The sequence below is a fragment of the Ursus americanus genome, chromosome 12 (assembly GCF_024610735.1).
Source record: "Ursus americanus isolate L20-20 chromosome 12, mUrsAme1.1.p, whole genome shotgun sequence".
Classification (NCBI taxonomy): Eukaryota; Metazoa; Chordata; class Mammalia; order Carnivora; family Ursidae; genus Ursus; species Ursus americanus.
Window position 1 is genome coordinate 13377050 of NC_142138.1, and position 16649 is coordinate 13393698.

Consider the following 16649-nt stretch of genomic DNA (forward strand, 5'->3'; position numbering starts at 1 on the left):
TCCCATTCCATTGGTTGTTTTTTTCATTTGGTTGATCATTGCTTTCACTATGAGTTTTGTCTGTTTTGAACTTCATGAAAATGAACTCACGGTGTGTATTCTGCTAGGCCTGGTTTCACTCACTCTATAGTCTTTCTGTGAAGTTTGCTCATATTGCTGTGCATAATGGGGGTTTGTTCATTTTCATTGTTAAATAGTGTTCCTTGTGTGACTATTTAATTATCCACTTGATTGTTTTTTTTTTTAATGCTTTTTTTTTTTTTAAAGATTTTATTTATTTATTCGACAGAGATAGAGACAGCCAGTGAGAGAGGGAACACAGTCAGGGGGAGTGGGAGAGGAAGAAGCAGGCTCATAGTGGAGAAGCCTGATGTGGGGCTCGATCCCAGAACACCGGGATCACCCCCTGAGCCGAAGGCAGACGCTTAACCGCTGTGCCACCCAGGCACCCCTATCCACTTGATTGTTGATGAGAATTTGAGTTGTCTCCAGTCTTAGTGCATCTGTAAGCATTTTTGTACATGGCTTTTGCTGAGCATACATACATCCTTCTGTTGGGTATATATTTAGGAGAGGAATTTCTGGGGGATAGGGTATGTGTATTACTGGCTTTAGCAGATAACTGCCAACCTTTTCTAAAATGGTTGTGCCAGTTTACCTCCACACTTGCAGTGATGAGAGTTCCAGTGTTCATGTCATCACCACTTTGTACTATTGGGTTGCTTTTCTTTTTTTTTAAGTTAGAAAAGGATGTCACAAATATGTAGTGATATCTGTGCCTTTCCCCCTAAGAGTTAAACATGCTTTTATGTTTATCTTCCGTTTGCATATCCTCCATTATGAAGTTTTAAAAATGAGTAGTCTCTTTTTCTTTTTTAAAAAAGATGTATTTATTTTTACAGAGAGAGTATGTGTGCTTTTGCGTGCATGAGCACGAGTGCAGGGAGGGAGGGGTAGGGGCAGAGGGAAAGAGAGAGAGAGAGAGAGAGAATCTTAAGCAGACTCCTCGCTGAACACAGACCCTGACATGGGGCTCGATCCCATGACACTGAGATCATGACCTGAGCTGAAACCAAGAATCAGGCACCCAACCGACTGAGCCCCCCGGGTGCCCCTATTTTTCTTATTATTATCTACAAATTGTTTTGGTGTCAAAATAAAACTACCAGGGCATCCCTGTTACTAACATTCATCTATCATCTCTGGGGCCATTCCTTCCACATCTTCATTGAAAAAGAGATGTGGGGAATCCAAATGTGATTGTGTGCACTCTAGTGTTTTTGAACACTTGCAAAGGGCTGTTAAAGGCCTGATTATCATCATTGGAAGGGTTCTCACAGAAGCTGGCATTTTTTTTTCAGGATTGGATATTCTAGAAGGGATGCTTACATGAGGTGGGAAGAGGGTCCACATGGAGGGCCTCAATGTCTTTCTAATTCATTCTATTTATGTTCCTAGAACACTTTATACAGGTCCCTCCTTCCTCTATCATATCACCATCATTATTTACTACTCATTTATCTCTTCTAGACCTGCATTTGGCAGGACTCTTCATTCATTTTGGGGGGGCAGGGGAGTGATGCAAACAGGTTTTGGCCCAGGGGAGCTTCCCAATCCTCAGATAGACAGGTCCTCCTGCTGACACCTCTTGTAGTTTCCTCTGCTTTCTTCATAACACTCACTCATCTTGGGGTGCATGGGTGGCTCAGTCCTTTGAGGCTCCAACTCTTGATGTCAGCTCAGGTCATGATCTCGGAAGTGTGAGATTGAGCCCCGCGTTGGGCTTCATGCTGGGCGTGTAGCCTGCTTAAGATGCTCTCTCTTCCCCTCCCTCTGTCCCCCACCTCACTCTCTCTCTAAAAAACAAAAACAAAACTACTCACATATCTTAGTTCTTACGTATAAATATGATTATTTGATTTTATACATTCTCCTCTAGCTTGTAAACTCCTTAAAACTGAGATCCTCCTGTTCTTTTTATCCACTATCCTACCTTATGTGTTTGCTAGTGCTCAGTACACAGTAGGTAATTAATACTAGTCGACAAGTAATTGCAATGGTTTGGATCTGAATCCCAGAGTTGCTCGTACTATGGCATGGCTCTGTCTTTCCTTAAGTCTCCAGGAAATAGGGTTATTTCTTCTGAAGACCAGTTGAGTCTGTCAAGTGCTACTGGAAAGTTACTATGGGAAGACTGGAGGATTAGCAGTATGGGGACACTTGGGGTTTGGTCTCCCAGTCCCTCCCCTAACTGGCCGTGTGTCCCCTTCATACACACACACCCCCAGCAAGTTATTTGGTCTATCTGGACCTTTGTTCCCCTCGATTTGAAGGGAAAATTTGGACTCTGACCTTGAGGATCTCCCTAGCTGCATGCTGCGGCCCAATGGCACATTTCTGCTTACAGGAAAATGCTGAGAAAGTGCTGAGCTAGCATCAGAGCCTGAGCCGGCTTGTCTAGAGTGACAAGCAGACTGACCTGGGCAGCCCGAGCTATGAGCTGCATGGACCTATTCCCATGGTCTGATGAAGTCTGCCTTCTTGGGTTTTGAAATTGTGTGCTACTCATGGCTCCTCTTTTCCTTCCATTTTCTCTTTTGAACAAGAATGTCTGTGTTATTCTACGCCTGTCCCATGACTGAATTTTGGGAGCAGCTGACTTGTTTCACCCGCTCACAGATGTAGGGTAATTATGCCTCAGAATGGATTAAACCCAGAACCTCACCCTTACCTGACTTAGATGATTTTGTTTCAATGATGAGATCTGAGACTCTGAAGTTAAGACTTAGATAAGATTTTGGATTTGAGTTGATGCTGTAATGTGTTGAAACTTTGTGGGATGTTGGGATCCGGCGAAAGTATTTTGGACGCATGCTGGATGTGACTCTGGGGCCTGGAGGGTGAACTGTGATAGGTAGCATGACTCTCCCTCCCCACAAGATGTCGGTGTTCTAATGCCTGGGGCCTACGCGTCTGCCATGCCAACATGCCACGGGGGAATTAAGGAGCAGATGGAATGAAGGGTACTAGTCAGCTGACCTTAACACAGGTGGAGAATCCTCGATTACCCCTGTGGGCCCCACATAATCACCAGGGCCTACATGCGGGAGAGGTGGCAGAAACAGAAAATCAGAGGCAGCATGAGCAGGACCTGGTTCAACGCTGTTGCCTTTGACGATGGAGAAAGAAGGCCACAGACCAAGGGGATGCAGATGGTCTCTAGAGGCTGGAAAACACCAGGAAACAGCTTCTGCCCTAGAGCCTCCAATACTGTCAGATAATAAATCCGTGCTGTCGGGGCGCCTGGGTGGCACAGCGGTTAAGCGTCTGCCTTCGGCTCAGGGCGTGATCCCGGTGCTATGGGATCGAGCCCCACATCAGGCTCCTCCGCTATGAGCCTGCTTCTTCCTCTCCCACTCCTCCTGCTCGTGTTCCCTCTCTCGCTGGCTGTCTCTATCTCTGTCGAATAAATAAATAAAATCTTTAAAAAAATAAAAATAAAAAAATAAATCCGTGCTGTCTTAAGCCACTTTGTTTGTGGTAACTTGTCACAGCAGCAATAGGAAACGAATACAAGCCCCAGCCAGCAAGTGACTCCTCCAGGATCTGAGACAAGTCGTTTCATCTTTGCATTCCTTCGTATTCCTCATTTCTCAAAATAAGAACTGCCATCGGGGTCAAAAATGACAAACAGGCAGAAGTGCCTGGCACACGGGTGCGTGATGAAGGTGCGATTTCCAGCTTCCCCACTTCTCCCAGGCTGGGCCGACACAGGGAGGAAAAGCAAGGGCCAACTGCCATTCTTCCTGGAGCGCCCTCCATCCTCCTTTCCTTTGATGTATAAAGGGCTCCCTTGGGAGCTCCCCAAGCACACCTTATCTGTAGCACTGCTCCTTATCTGCCTTTGGGGGACCCACAGCTCCTCCCTCCTTGACAAAACCCCTTTAGAATACAAAAGCTCTTTAGAAGGGCCTGAGACAGAGCAGAGCCAGAGCCTCGCTGGGCAAACAGGCTTTCAGAGATGAAAGGGCAGCTCAGACAGCGATGGCTATCCAACAGCCACCATATTTCCCCCTGGAAGGATCGGGAAGAGGTGCCCTGAGGTGAGGCTGGCCCATTCAAAGACCTCAGATCGCCCGCAGTTCCCCTTCCTCCTGCCACACAGCCGAGACAACACATCCCTCAAACATTCTTGGATCCCAACTCCTTCATTAGTTGTGTTATGAGCTTTTATTTAAAAAGCACATTTAATACAAGTATAGTTTCGCAGATACAAGTTTTCACTTTGTATTCTACAAAAGTCTTTGAATATTATTCTCTTTACAAAATGGAACCTTACAAAAATACTGACACTTTAATGTTTTTATACAGTTTTCTCTAGTTGTAGTTATTTCTTTCATTGTAAAACACTGTCTACCACAGAACTACGATATCTTAGTTGATATTAAAAAAAAATTAACTCAATGCTTCTTTAAGCAGCTAATGTAAATAACACAGGTCGAGACACAGTTTATAATCATAGTGGATATAGCTAAAATTGTTTCAGAAATAATATCTTACATAGTTAACTTTTAATGTTTTATACATTATTTATATAATATTTATATATAAAAATCATAGCTTGCTAGGAGTTGAAATGAAAGGACGGCTTCTGTAGTAAGGATGTGCATGTGGTTGATTCATGTGGTTACATTTAGCCCTTTGAAAGGTCTGCATCCGCGATCGGAAAGCCTTTCTTCCTTCCTCCTTTCCTCGAAGGTTCAGTAGAAAGGATCCCTGTCTACTGCCTAGAGTGGGGCCTTGCTTGGAAGGACACTTACGGATAGAAGAGGAGAACAACTCTACGGAGATTTAACCCATGTGTTCTGCCCAGCAGAACCTACCGAGAACTGCCCTAGAGATCAACCCCAAGACAAGAGTGCTTTACACAGCTTAGCAAGAGCGGCCCCCACAGAGACCCTCGTCAGCTCCGAGATCCGGAAGCGTAGCCTCGCGGGCGTGAGGCTGTCTGTCTGCTACTCTGGCTCATTCTGACTTCGAGTAGCCAAAAGGTCGGTGAGTTTTTCACTCTTGCCCCTTCGCTCCCACGTCTCTGGTGCGTAAGGCTGCTTTCCATCAGGTGGCAGCAACGCACGCCTTTGCTGGTGTCGGGACCCTCCCAGGAAGCCCTGATGGGCGCACAGCAAGGGCCTCGAGGGAGAAAGCAGTGACCGAAGCTAGCTAACTGTTACTGAGTGTGCAGGTGCTGGGTGACGGGTGAACACAACAGCCACATCCCGCAGCAGACGTTCCCCCATCACAGCATTATGTGGCAAAAGAAGACAAATGAGGGCCAGCACCCTCGATCTCTTCTGAAATTGTCCTATTTGTGAAATTCACTCATCCACAAAGAGTCTCCTAATCACTGAAGTGAGGGGTTGTGGTTGCTGGCCTGCGGGCCGGGGGAGTGAGGGCTGAGGCCTCAGGACTGGGAGCTTGGCTGCAGGATCGAATCACCTGGCTTAGAAACTCTGCTCTTGGCTTGTATTTAACATCCCGAACCGAAGTCACAGTACAGAATAGAGTGGTGTGGACAGAGAGACACGAGACAGGAGCCCCCCGATGGCTATTTTCTTGATTCAGTGCTATTTCTGGCATTGTGTGCTACAATGGGAACTTGAGCTTTTCTCACAGGTCTGGGCTTCCTCGGGTCACAAGGGTGACTGGCAGACTCTACGCAAATCGTTTTAGTGTTTGTTCCAGAACAAGCCCGTGTTCACTAGAACATGAACACTTAAACCAATTGCACATCCAGGATTTCGGCACTTGGTGTTAGTTTGCTGTTGTTTCCACATAGGTGAACACTACCTATTTTGGAAGGCCACAAAGTAAGACTTTTTTTTTTTCCTTTTTAAAATCGGTTGGGCAAAAAGTTTTTCCCTACATTCTACTGTCTGATGAGATTGGAGAGCAGCAAGAACTTGCTGTCAGCAGTCACTGTATAGAACAGCTCAGGCGGTGGGCGGCCCCTACACCATGTTGTGGTGATTGTTCCTGTCAATAATGTCCACAGGTGAAAGGATTTCCTTCCGGAGAGCAGGGGGAGGCAGGGAGAGTGTCGTCTTGGTCTTGAAGAGGTCAGACACAAAGAAAACCTAGAAGCACAAAATGAGACATCCAAATCAGTAACTGGCCTCCGGGGTCTGGGCACAGGCAAAGGGAAGGTCATAGGAGCACAGACTTTGGGAAAAGGGGACTCCAAACCATAGATCTCTGAATAGGGAAGAATCATATAAAGACCATGTATATAAATATTCCAAATTGTGTTATACAGATAGGGAAACTAAAGCCCAGGGAAGGACAGTGACATGCCCCAGGCTGCACAGCTGTGGTAGGAGTAGAACTCAGTTCTCTGGACTCTCAGTCCAGTGCTCCATATCCAAAACCCTACTTCCTTTATTTCTCAAGGAAAACGAATAGCGATGAAAAAGAAGTTCCTAAACAAGGAAGCAAGTCGTAATTAGTCACACTCATTAATCCACGATACTTTCCCTTTCCTCATAAAGAAATCTAGGGTGTGACCACGAGATCAGCCAACATGAATTCCTATCAGCAGGACTGGAGAAGGAAGCAGTTGTGACCACGTTTTCCTGGAAGCCCAGCGAGCTCAACAATTTGATGGGGGTGAAGAAGCCGGGGCTTTGTTGCTGAGGGAGTCAGCAACTAACCCGGAGGAGAGGTCAATGAAAACTCCTATCGCTCCTTCCCGAAGTCCTTCCTCCTTGTGAGCACGAGACCTCACCCAGTCTTAGAATCACTGAGGAACATTTACTGAACACCCAGCCTGCAAGCCTACGGGGATGGCTCACTCACAGTTTCTGTCTCGATTAGCTTACGATGACAGATTCAAGAACTTGATGAGTTGGCGGAGCAAGAAAAATTTGTGCTTTCTATTAGATGGCAAAGTAAACACCCAGACATCCACTCGAGCCACTCTGCAACAGGAGTTTGTATTGAGTATAAACCATAAGAGGCAGCTATCAGTCATGTCCTTTAATAGGGAACACATGGCTGGGATTCGGAACGGAGACTAGAACACACTTTCCAATTTCCTTATGTCTAGCAGCTTTCTGGGTTGAAAAGTCCCTGTCCCGCCGCGGGTCATGCACTCACTAATAATGACGGTACTGTGACCTCATTCTGGACACGGTACAGGCTAGCAAGTGAAGTTCTTAATTTAATAAAACTTCGCCAACACCAAGGCTCAGACCAGCCAAGGCCCAGCCGTAGTAGGGACTTGCAACCCCTGCTGAACCGATTTCCAAAATGTCCTTTCTGTAGAAATACAACAATCAACAAAAGTGCTACAAAAACCACAGTAAGAAACTGGCGCTGCTGGTTACTTGGGAGAAGAGGTGACTAGAAGACAAACAGGAAACAGAGACTTACCAGCCACTACAAAACCATGACACCTTTTGCATTTTGTACCCATACCACAGATCACCTACTCAAACATTTGCAGCCCAAGTGCTACTGAACACACCGTTCACCAAAGGAAAAAACTAAGCCTTCTGTTTCTGTCCCTTTCTTTTCCAAGGAGGTATAAACAGTGAAAGAACTGAGAGCCAAGGCAAGAAAAGATTTGTACCCAACCCTGCTGGGAGGTGCCGGGCCTCTCCCACCTCGAGGAGAGCCTTCCAGTGCTCCCAGGATAAGGAAATACTAACGAATGTGATTAAAGTTAAACATGGAGACAATTAAACTTTTCAACTCTTTTCTGACAGGTGCAGAGCCAGTGCTCCCACCTCTACCTGGAAACCACCCTCCCCTTCCTCCTTAGCTTTGTCTCGGAGGAAGGCTTCGATCAACGCCCCCATGGCGGGCTCTCAGCGGCACTTATTCCCGCCTAGCAGCTGGCCACACCAGATAAGGGCTCGTACTGCTCTCGTTTCTCGGAGATCTTTCTCCCAGCTTCATCCCACCTGCTGAAGACAAATACAGCAGAGTTCGGTCTCCCAGCCCTCAATAAACATCTTCCCTTCAAGATTGTGACACCACCTTAATCTACTGCCTTATATTCCAGTTTAATTTTCTTAGCTCATACCTACTGCATATTAGGGTTTCCGTTTCCCAGCTGCAAGATAGGGATAATATGGAGGTTCAAGGCAATAATGTACTTGAGGAGACCTAAACCTGCGTCTGGTACATAACTCAGTAAAAAACATTTCTTTCTGTAATGCTCTGGGCCCCAAAGTGATGACCTAATGGACCTAGAGTAAGCCACCCCCCTCATGTGTCCCAGACCTTGCTTGTCAGCGTTTCTTCCTAGATGGGAGGCCTCTTGAGGATGGAATCCGGGCCCTAGTGATCCTACATCACCCACAACACTTAGCACCGAGCCTTGCCCACACCAGGGGCTCAGTAAGTGTTTGTTGTTGAGTTTCTAAACTCCTCTCTACCGGAAGCAAGCACCCTAGCCTTCGATCTTATCGGCACAGGCAAATCCCCCGACTTGAGGGGAACCGCGCGCTCCTACCCTGCGTGTGCGCGGCCGGCGGCAGGATGAAAGCTGACTCAGGTCCAGCAGAATCGCCCTCGAAGCCGCATTTCGCTTTTGGCGTGGCTTGAGCTCACACAAACGCTTTTTTGGGATCAGGAAACCCGATCCCGTCAGGACTCAAACAGGGCTCAGTCTTTCTAACGCTTGAACAGCAGAACACAAAAAGGACTAGCAGAAGTGAAAACTTTGCTCGGAGCAGCTCCATTTCCTGCAGAAGGTGATCTCCACCCAAAAAGAAAACCCAGAGGCCCAGGCGGGGAAGGGTCTATACAAGTGAGGTAGCTCTCTGAGGTCCAGGGAGCGGCTCCCAGCCCGCAGCCCCGCTGCCACAGATCTCTGCGTAGGAAAGAGCACGGTGGCTTATAAACAGCAGCGTCGGCAAGCCAGAAATCTAGACCCCAAGCCGCGAGAACAGTTCCCGTTTGCACTGCCCGAAGCATGTGCCTTCAATTCTATTTCTCCGATTCCTTGCATTTTATAAACTGCTTTTTCACGCTGAACATCTGCTCTGTGCCACGCCGAGATTTTAAAGATAAATACACTTAAGGGTCTTTGCCCTCCAAAAGTTCACAGGGCAATGAGGGGGAGATCCTGGTAAACAGACAGCTTACAATGCAGTGTTAAGGATCAGGATAGAGGGAAGTCAGGGTGTTGAAGCAGCCCAGAGAACGTGGCATCTAATGCAGACCGAAGGGGATGGGAGGGGGCTTTAGAAGGCTTCCCCCAAAGGAGGTATATTTGAGCTGAGCTCAATAAGGGTAAGTAGGAGTTAGCCAGGTGGGAAAGGCCAGGAATGTCGTTCTAGGCAGAGCACAGGAGTGAGAGAAGACCGCACCTTCAGGAGCCGAAGGAAGGAAGCTCAGTCTGGCTACTGCCAAGTGGTCAGTAAGGCTGGAGAGGAGAGAGCCAGATCTCGAGAAGCCTCCGAGGACACCTTAAGGAATCGGACCTTATCCTCGTGGGCCTCAGGAGTCACGGTCAAGGCTGTCGCAGGGAAGCAGCATATTGAGAAGACAGTATCTCAGAAGCAGAAGGAGTCAAAAAGGGAGCTTAGAACCTGAAGGCCAGGGCGCCAGGTAGGACCTGCAGCATGCAGGGGAGGACGGGCCCGCGGCTTGGTTGTAATACCGGCGAAGAAGACACGGATGTCTGAACCGCTGCAAACGGACTGCGGTTGACAGAGGTGCTGTGTGCGTGTGGGGGTGGTTATGTGTGCAGGAGAGGTGATGCTTTCCTTTCCAGTTCCACGTTTAACTCCAGAAATCTTTGCACCTGTCCCCATCAAAACTCTTAAGGTCTGGGCAACCACGCTAGGGGAAGAACATTCTAGCTCTGCTTTCCTCTGCCTTCTAATATTTGGGGTCCCTCCTGTAGTATCTTGGGGAATTGGTTCTGACCTTCTCCTGAGTCAGAAAGGCAGGCTCTTCTGTGACCTGGGAGTGCAAGATGGCCTGATGGGACCCAAGCCCTCAGGACGGCAGAGTCCTTCAACCGCGAGCAAGACTACATGCAAACAAGGCAGTTCCAGGCCGAGGAGTCCCATTCATGGTTACGAGGAGGTAAGAGGCCTACAGGGAGTCTCCTTGCAAATGGCGACTATCTCTATTGGGCCATTGTGTACTGGCAACCAGCTCAGCCCACTACAGCAAGTCAGACTTGTTTTCAAATCCAAGCTTTGCTGTTTTCAGTAAAATACCTAACTGAGGACACAGGACACACCTCCGAGCATTACTCTAAGGATGTGTTGTAACAAAAGCACAAGGATGACAACATGCCTGGGGCCTCGTAAGAGGTTAAGATATGAGCCACTGCCACTGGCTTGTGTGTCCAGTGCCTACCTGTACAAAGTCACTTCTCTTCCCCTTGCCCCTTTGTGGGAAGGCAAGAAACAGAGAAGGAGCTAGAAAAAAGGAAAAGGAAAAGGGGGGAAAGAATGATTCAGAATATAAGCCAACCGGTAGAAGTCAAGCCAGACAGGAAGACCATCTGCAGGTGGGAGTTTTCCACAAGAAAGATAGAATCAGATCTCAAAGTCCTGTAATTGCTGAGGCTATTTTGGGGAATGAGTCAGCACAATCAAAAAGGAAGATGTCTCTGATGTCCTGTCGCCGGCACTCACGAGTTCCAGAGGCGCCAGTCCCCTGGAGCCCACACCGTCCAGCGCCGCTGGGGTGCTGCCTGGCTGGAGTGCACCGAGAACCAAGCCGTCCAGGAACCAGCATTCTGGCCCGTCACCAGGTTTCCACTCCCACTGCTGCAAACGGCCAACTCAGCAAATTCTGCGGGTCATGTTGTAAAGGGTAGATCATGACGGCAAAATTGTTCTTTACATGTTTCTGGAGTCCTGGAGTGTGTCGACTTCTGAGAATGTGTAAGTGAACGCCTTGAAAAGAGGAATCACGTCCTTATACACTGAGATTTTCATAAGCCCCCCCCCCCCCCGAGCTTAGATGCCAGCACAGGGCGGATAAATATGGATAAATACAAAAAGAGAAGAATGTTGGAATCTTCTAACCAGAAGAAAACAGCAAGTTGTCCGTTCTGGTATTTCTCAGAGTGTCATCCTCAGATCATCTATTTCAGAACCAGCTGGGGAATCGCCCGAGACCTACCGGAAGCGGGGCCTGAAGTCTGCATTCAACGACCCTTACAGGTGTCTGCTATGCAGACTCAAGTGAGGAGAACCATCAGTGGACACTGTATAGATGAACAGATGGGCTCAAATCCTACATCTGCTACTTAATGGCTGAATGTCTTACACATCTTGGAATTGCTTTGAGAGCCGCTCTTTTATCTGTACACTGGATTTCGTGATACCTTCCCCATGCTGCCCGTATTTTCTCTTTGCTACCCACACAGCTTTCAATGACCTTCCATCTTAGCCCTAGACATAGGCTTTCAGGCATAATGCTACACCATATTTCCACTTAGACTATGACCTACTCAAGCTCATGAACTACTCAGAGCCCAGCAACTATAGCCCCCAATAAATTCGAATCCACCCCATGTGAGGATAGAGACCATGTGCTGCTCCTTTTTTTTTTTTTTTTTTTTAATTTTTAAGTAATCTCTACACCCAACATGGGGCTCAAACCTACAGCCCCGAGATCAAGAGTCGCATGCTCCACCGACTGAGCCAGCCCGGTGCCCCTCTCCTGCTCTTTTTGCAGACATCCCCATGCCTTGGCCCCTGGATTTCCTTTTGGCATCCCGCTCTCCCATAATAAACAATCTCTTAGATTAAAGGAATCATTTTCTTTGCAGGAGACAGCCTCGGGACCTGGCTCACCCTCATGCCCTCAGTGTACGTCTAAAGAAAAGCCATCCTTGGCAGCCCTGTCTTTTGACCAAATCAGACTGACACAATTGCAATCATCACTTCTTGACCTCAAAAAAAGGCCTCCAGTGGCTTTTGGCACTGGGAACTTGCCAGCGTCTCTGTTGAATAATTTCCTGGTCTATCTGCGAGGGAACTTGACGGGGTGGAAAGAATGTCACGCTCGGAGTCAGACAGCAGGATCTGGTCCCCAAACTGCAACTGCTGTGTCACCCAGGCCAAGTCACACTCTTGTCGGGGCTAGAATTTATCCAAAGTGAAGAGGTTTGTGACTTCAGATGATGGATCTGCCCTGTACTTGGGTACAAACATTATTTAAAAATTCACTTTACTGTCAGGCTTCCACGGAAGAACTTATATGAAAACACTTCCTACCCATACAGGGCCATTCAAATGCTATCTTAGTTACCATGGTTCATGGCCATCCCTGCTACTGAGGGTTGTGAACGAGGTTAGTCTCACAAAAACAAGGAGGGCTCTGAGCAGCAGAGGAGAGAGAGTGGGAGCCATTCTGGAGAAGAGAGATCTGTGGTTGCCCAGGGGACCTTCTGGGAAGGCACTTCTAGGTTATGATGAAGGAGGGTTTCTGGGAAGGGGGAGCTCCTGGCTGACAGCTCTGATAGTGGGGTGCTCGATCCAGCAGGAGATGGGGTTCACGAACACCATACAAAGGGAAAACAGGGGCTGGAAAGAGGCAGGGGCCCCCACTTCCAGAAGCTCTACCTTTTAAAGTTTTCTAGGATCAGAAGGCACACTGTATTCTCACTGTTCTCATCCATCCCTGTGTCTCTGCAACATTCCTTCTGTGTGAAATGCCTTTCCTTCTCTTTTGTAGCTCATAAAAATGTCCCCTCGTCAAGGTTCCATCTCCCCAAGGAATTCTCTCTAGCCTTCTAACACCCTCAGGAAGACGTATCTCCTCTCTTGTGCCCCCATGGTCCCCATTCGATCAGTGTTTTTCAAACTGCATGTCACAAGTCATTAGTAAGTTACAAAGTCCATTGACTGGTGGTCACTACTGGCATGTTTAAAGGTTGAATAACAAATAGTAGGATGTAACACACACAGGGAAGCTAAGTCTTATCGGGTGAAATGTTTCAGTGACGTGTGGGTGCCTCTATTGGGTTATGATGGAAAATGGTTTCCTTATCACGGATCATGGTCAAGTCTGGGGAAGCTCCCGCACGAGAGCTCTTTAAGGACCCACTCTTCTTAGCTCCAAACCTTTAAGACAAAACGTAGTACATCCCCGTGACACACATTCCATCTGTGCTGCACGTGCCGAGTCTGAGCACATTTATTCAATGAATCCTCAAACCAAAGACTGTGGGACGTACTGTCATCCCCACATCACACGACGGGGAAAGGTGCCTGAGAGGAAGTGACATGCACAACATGCCTAATGAGCGGATGGCTAGTGAGACGCCCCTTTTAGAGTCTTCTGCCTCATCATTCATCCCAATTGTCTCAGCAGGGCAATGAGAAAGGACATCTGAGAAGGACGCTGCCGAGACTGGAGGATACAGTCATCATCTGTTGGGGCCAAAGTCTGCCTCCACCTCACCTTTGCTTCCTTCTCTCTCCCATAACCACAGTCTGGCACCCCTACCCACAGGAAAGTGGGGGCCCTGAGGAGGCAAGGTCAGCCCCAGGGCCTACTGGGCAAGGAGCTAGACTTCCGCTGGGCCAGAAGACATTTGCAAGGTCATTTCATCCATTTCCCCGTGCTCAGGCACAAGGATAAATCTAATGGGAATAGATGGAATCTTCCATTAGAGAAGGAGACCCCACAGATTCCTAACACAGACCAAGCACATTTGGAGTTCACGGTCTTAGTCCGGTGAGATAGAATTAAGAGCACTGGGATCTGGTCCCAACTCTGCCACTGTGTCCTTGGGTGTGTCACACCCTCTCTGCACCCGTTTCCTCTTGAGGGGTGTCGCCACCAAGCTCTTCTTCACAGTCCTGTTCTTGCCTGTCTCTTCTCTCAAGGTCACCTCACTGGGGCAGAGACAAAGAACACCCTCGCCCTTCCCTACATCCTGGAGGAAGACAGCAGCACACAAAAGAGTAACCGCTAGCCGAGCTACACCCCCAGGGAAGAGGAAAACCAGGAAAGACTCTGCTGTGTGTTTATGACATCCAAGAGCAGCTGCTTCCTCTGCCGAACCCACAGCAATGGCGGCCTGGCCCTGCCCTGACCCCTCCCAGGGCCCCATAATTTGCCATCTGCGAGAGGGTCAGGGAGGAGGTGACCAGATAGGCAAGTTGTCACCAGACAGGAAATGAACTGATGTTTGTTGCCTCGTCTGAGTCCCTGGGTTACTCCAGGGGTGGGTCTGGTAAGCCCAGCTGTAGAGCTCCTGTGTTGGTAGGGACAACTGTGTGTGTGCGTGTGTGCGTGTGTGTAGATGGGCAGGAGGGGGGCTGTGAGGGTCAGTATGTGCCTGTGTTTGCATTGGCTTGTCTGCCGGTGCATGTCTGTGGTTCTCAGTGCTGCTGAGAGAGAGAGAGAGAGAGAGAGAGAGAGAGGATGGCCGTCTACAAGTCTGGACGCTACCTGGTCTGTCCGTGTGCCTCTGGGTCTCTCTACCATTCACATGTATGAAGATGGACGTCAGTGTGCAGGCCAATCCCACCCCACGTACCCATGTTTCTGTTCAGTCCATGACGCCACACAGGCTTTCTGTTTGTGATGAGTGCCATCATCTTCCCTTTCTGGAAAGGGTTCCACGAGTGAGCAGTGGGCGGAGGAAACTGAATCTGCTCCTGCTTGGCACGTGGTTTTTGTCTAGACACATCTGCTTGCTGGGACAGGACTTACTCTCCACAGACCTGGGTGAAAGTGCTAAGCTGTCGTGGCCTGTTGCCCAAGGCTCTGCAGTGACTCAGCCAACATTCAAGAGTGAGGCACTGTTCCCACTTAGAGACAAGTCCCCATCCCCAAATAGAGGCCACCTTCACGGACACTGCAGGGAGACGGTGCCATCTGAGAAGGCAGGTCGAGCTTAATTACTACAAAGGCAGCTATGCCTTTGAACTTCTGTGGGAGAAGGTCACAGAGCTCCGGGGCCTGCAACATCGGCTCACCGGATGAGGAAACTAGGCTCAGAGGGGAAGTGTCTGGCCTGAGGTCACAAGCTCATTCATCACTCACTCTTTAACCAAGGCTAATTAAGCACCTACCGTGTCAACCGCCACACCAAGCCTGAGGACGAACAACAAGAACGTGAAGCCATGGGTTTGCTATTGAGACCCTGGCCGTTTAGCTGGGGAGACAGACATTTGAGCAGAACCACAATAAAACCAGGCAGAAGGCCACGGCAGGAAAACCACACAAAGGGCCGTGGAAGCAGGAGGGGAAAGCCAAACAATTCTGTCTTCAGGGAAGAGGGAGGGGAAGGTGTGGCAGATGAACAATGGTCCCCTGAACATGTCTGTGTCCCAATCCCCAGGACCTGCTAATATGTCACCTTCCATGGCCAAATAGACTGCAGATATGATGAAGTTAAAGACCTCAAGAGGGGCAGATTGTCCTGGATTAACCGGCTGACCCGATGACCCCCCAGAGCCCTCCGCAGAGGGAGGCAGAGTCAGAATCTCAGAAGATGGTGATGGAAGCAGAGACCAGAGAAAATGGAAGAAAGATCTGAAGAGGCAGGACGGGGCCATTGGCTAAAGAATGCAGGCAGCCTGCAGAAGCTGGGGAAGTCAAGGAAGCAAACCCCCCCCCCCCCCGAGTCTCCAGAAGGAACGCAGCCCGCCAACGCCTTGATCCAAGCCCACTGACACCTATTTTGTAACGCCGAACTCAGGAACTGCAGGAAAGTAAATTTGTTGTTTTAAAGCCATTAGGTTTGAGGCAATTTGCTGCAGCAGCAACACGGGAAACACAGAAGGTTCTACCAGCGATGGGGTGAAACCAGAGCCATGCTCCATCAAAGGGGGACCGGCATCTAAGACAGGAGCTCAGGCAGTGGGAAATGTTGAGAAGTCTGGTGTGCCTGGAGGTGAGGGGAGTGGAGAGGAGGAGACCAGGCCCTTGGGTCTCACAGTGCTGGCTGTCGACCACCTGCGGACAACCCTGGCTTCCCTACCTTCTCTCTGTGGTACTCCATCCTTTGCGTCCCCTCCTCGTCTCTTTAGAGAACAACCATGGGTACAGGGTAGGACAGGATTTTAAGGGGACTGAGGATGCTCTGTGAAAGGTGCTCATCATCACGGCTGGCACAGGGAGCTCGCAATACATGTTCGCAAGTGTTAGTTCTCTGTTAAGGTGGTGGGGGGTCCAGTGAAGCCTGGCTCAGGTAATCAGGCAGAGGGTGAAATGGATTTTGGGGTTCCTGGCACCCGGGAGTGGCCTCGTACCATTCTGTGCTGCCTCCTCCGGGTCCTCCTCACACCCCCACGAGACGCCCCTGTGCTCTGTGTTTCAAGATCCTTTCAATACAGCCACATTCAGAGAGGAGTGCTGGCTTTCCTGGGATTCGCTGGGACAGCCAGCCTTGGTTCTTGAGTGGGAGTTTCTGCTACGAGACCCAAACAGAGCAGAGGCCACGGGCTTTGGCCTAGGCCACGAATGCCATGCTGCAAAGCTCTACCTGTGGGGCCGTGGCTCGCCACCTGTCCCCTCCCCCAGGGACTACAGGGCGCTCAGATGGCGGGTTGCCCAGACCTATCTCTGGCTCGGGCCAGGGTTGAGCTCTGCATGTCTTCCTCACACTCAAGGCCAGGATGACAGCTCTTGTAATGGCCAATCACCCACTGCCTTTT

The 16649-nt window shown here is 49.1% G+C and overlaps 1 protein-coding gene across 1 annotated transcript in view; it reads right to left on the reverse strand.

The window, feature by feature from the left end:
* Nucleotides 1-4211: 4211 nt before the first annotated feature.
* Nucleotides 4212-16649, reverse strand: part of PLPP3 (phospholipid phosphatase 3) — an 82790-nt gene continuing 70352 nt past the window's right edge. Inside the window, exon 6 of the mRNA XM_045802242.2 lies at nt 4212-6134. Coding sequence (XP_045658198.1) covers nt 6009-6134 — 126 coding nt within the window. The 3' untranslated portion in view covers nt 4212-6008. The remainder of the gene's footprint in view (nt 6135-16649) is intronic.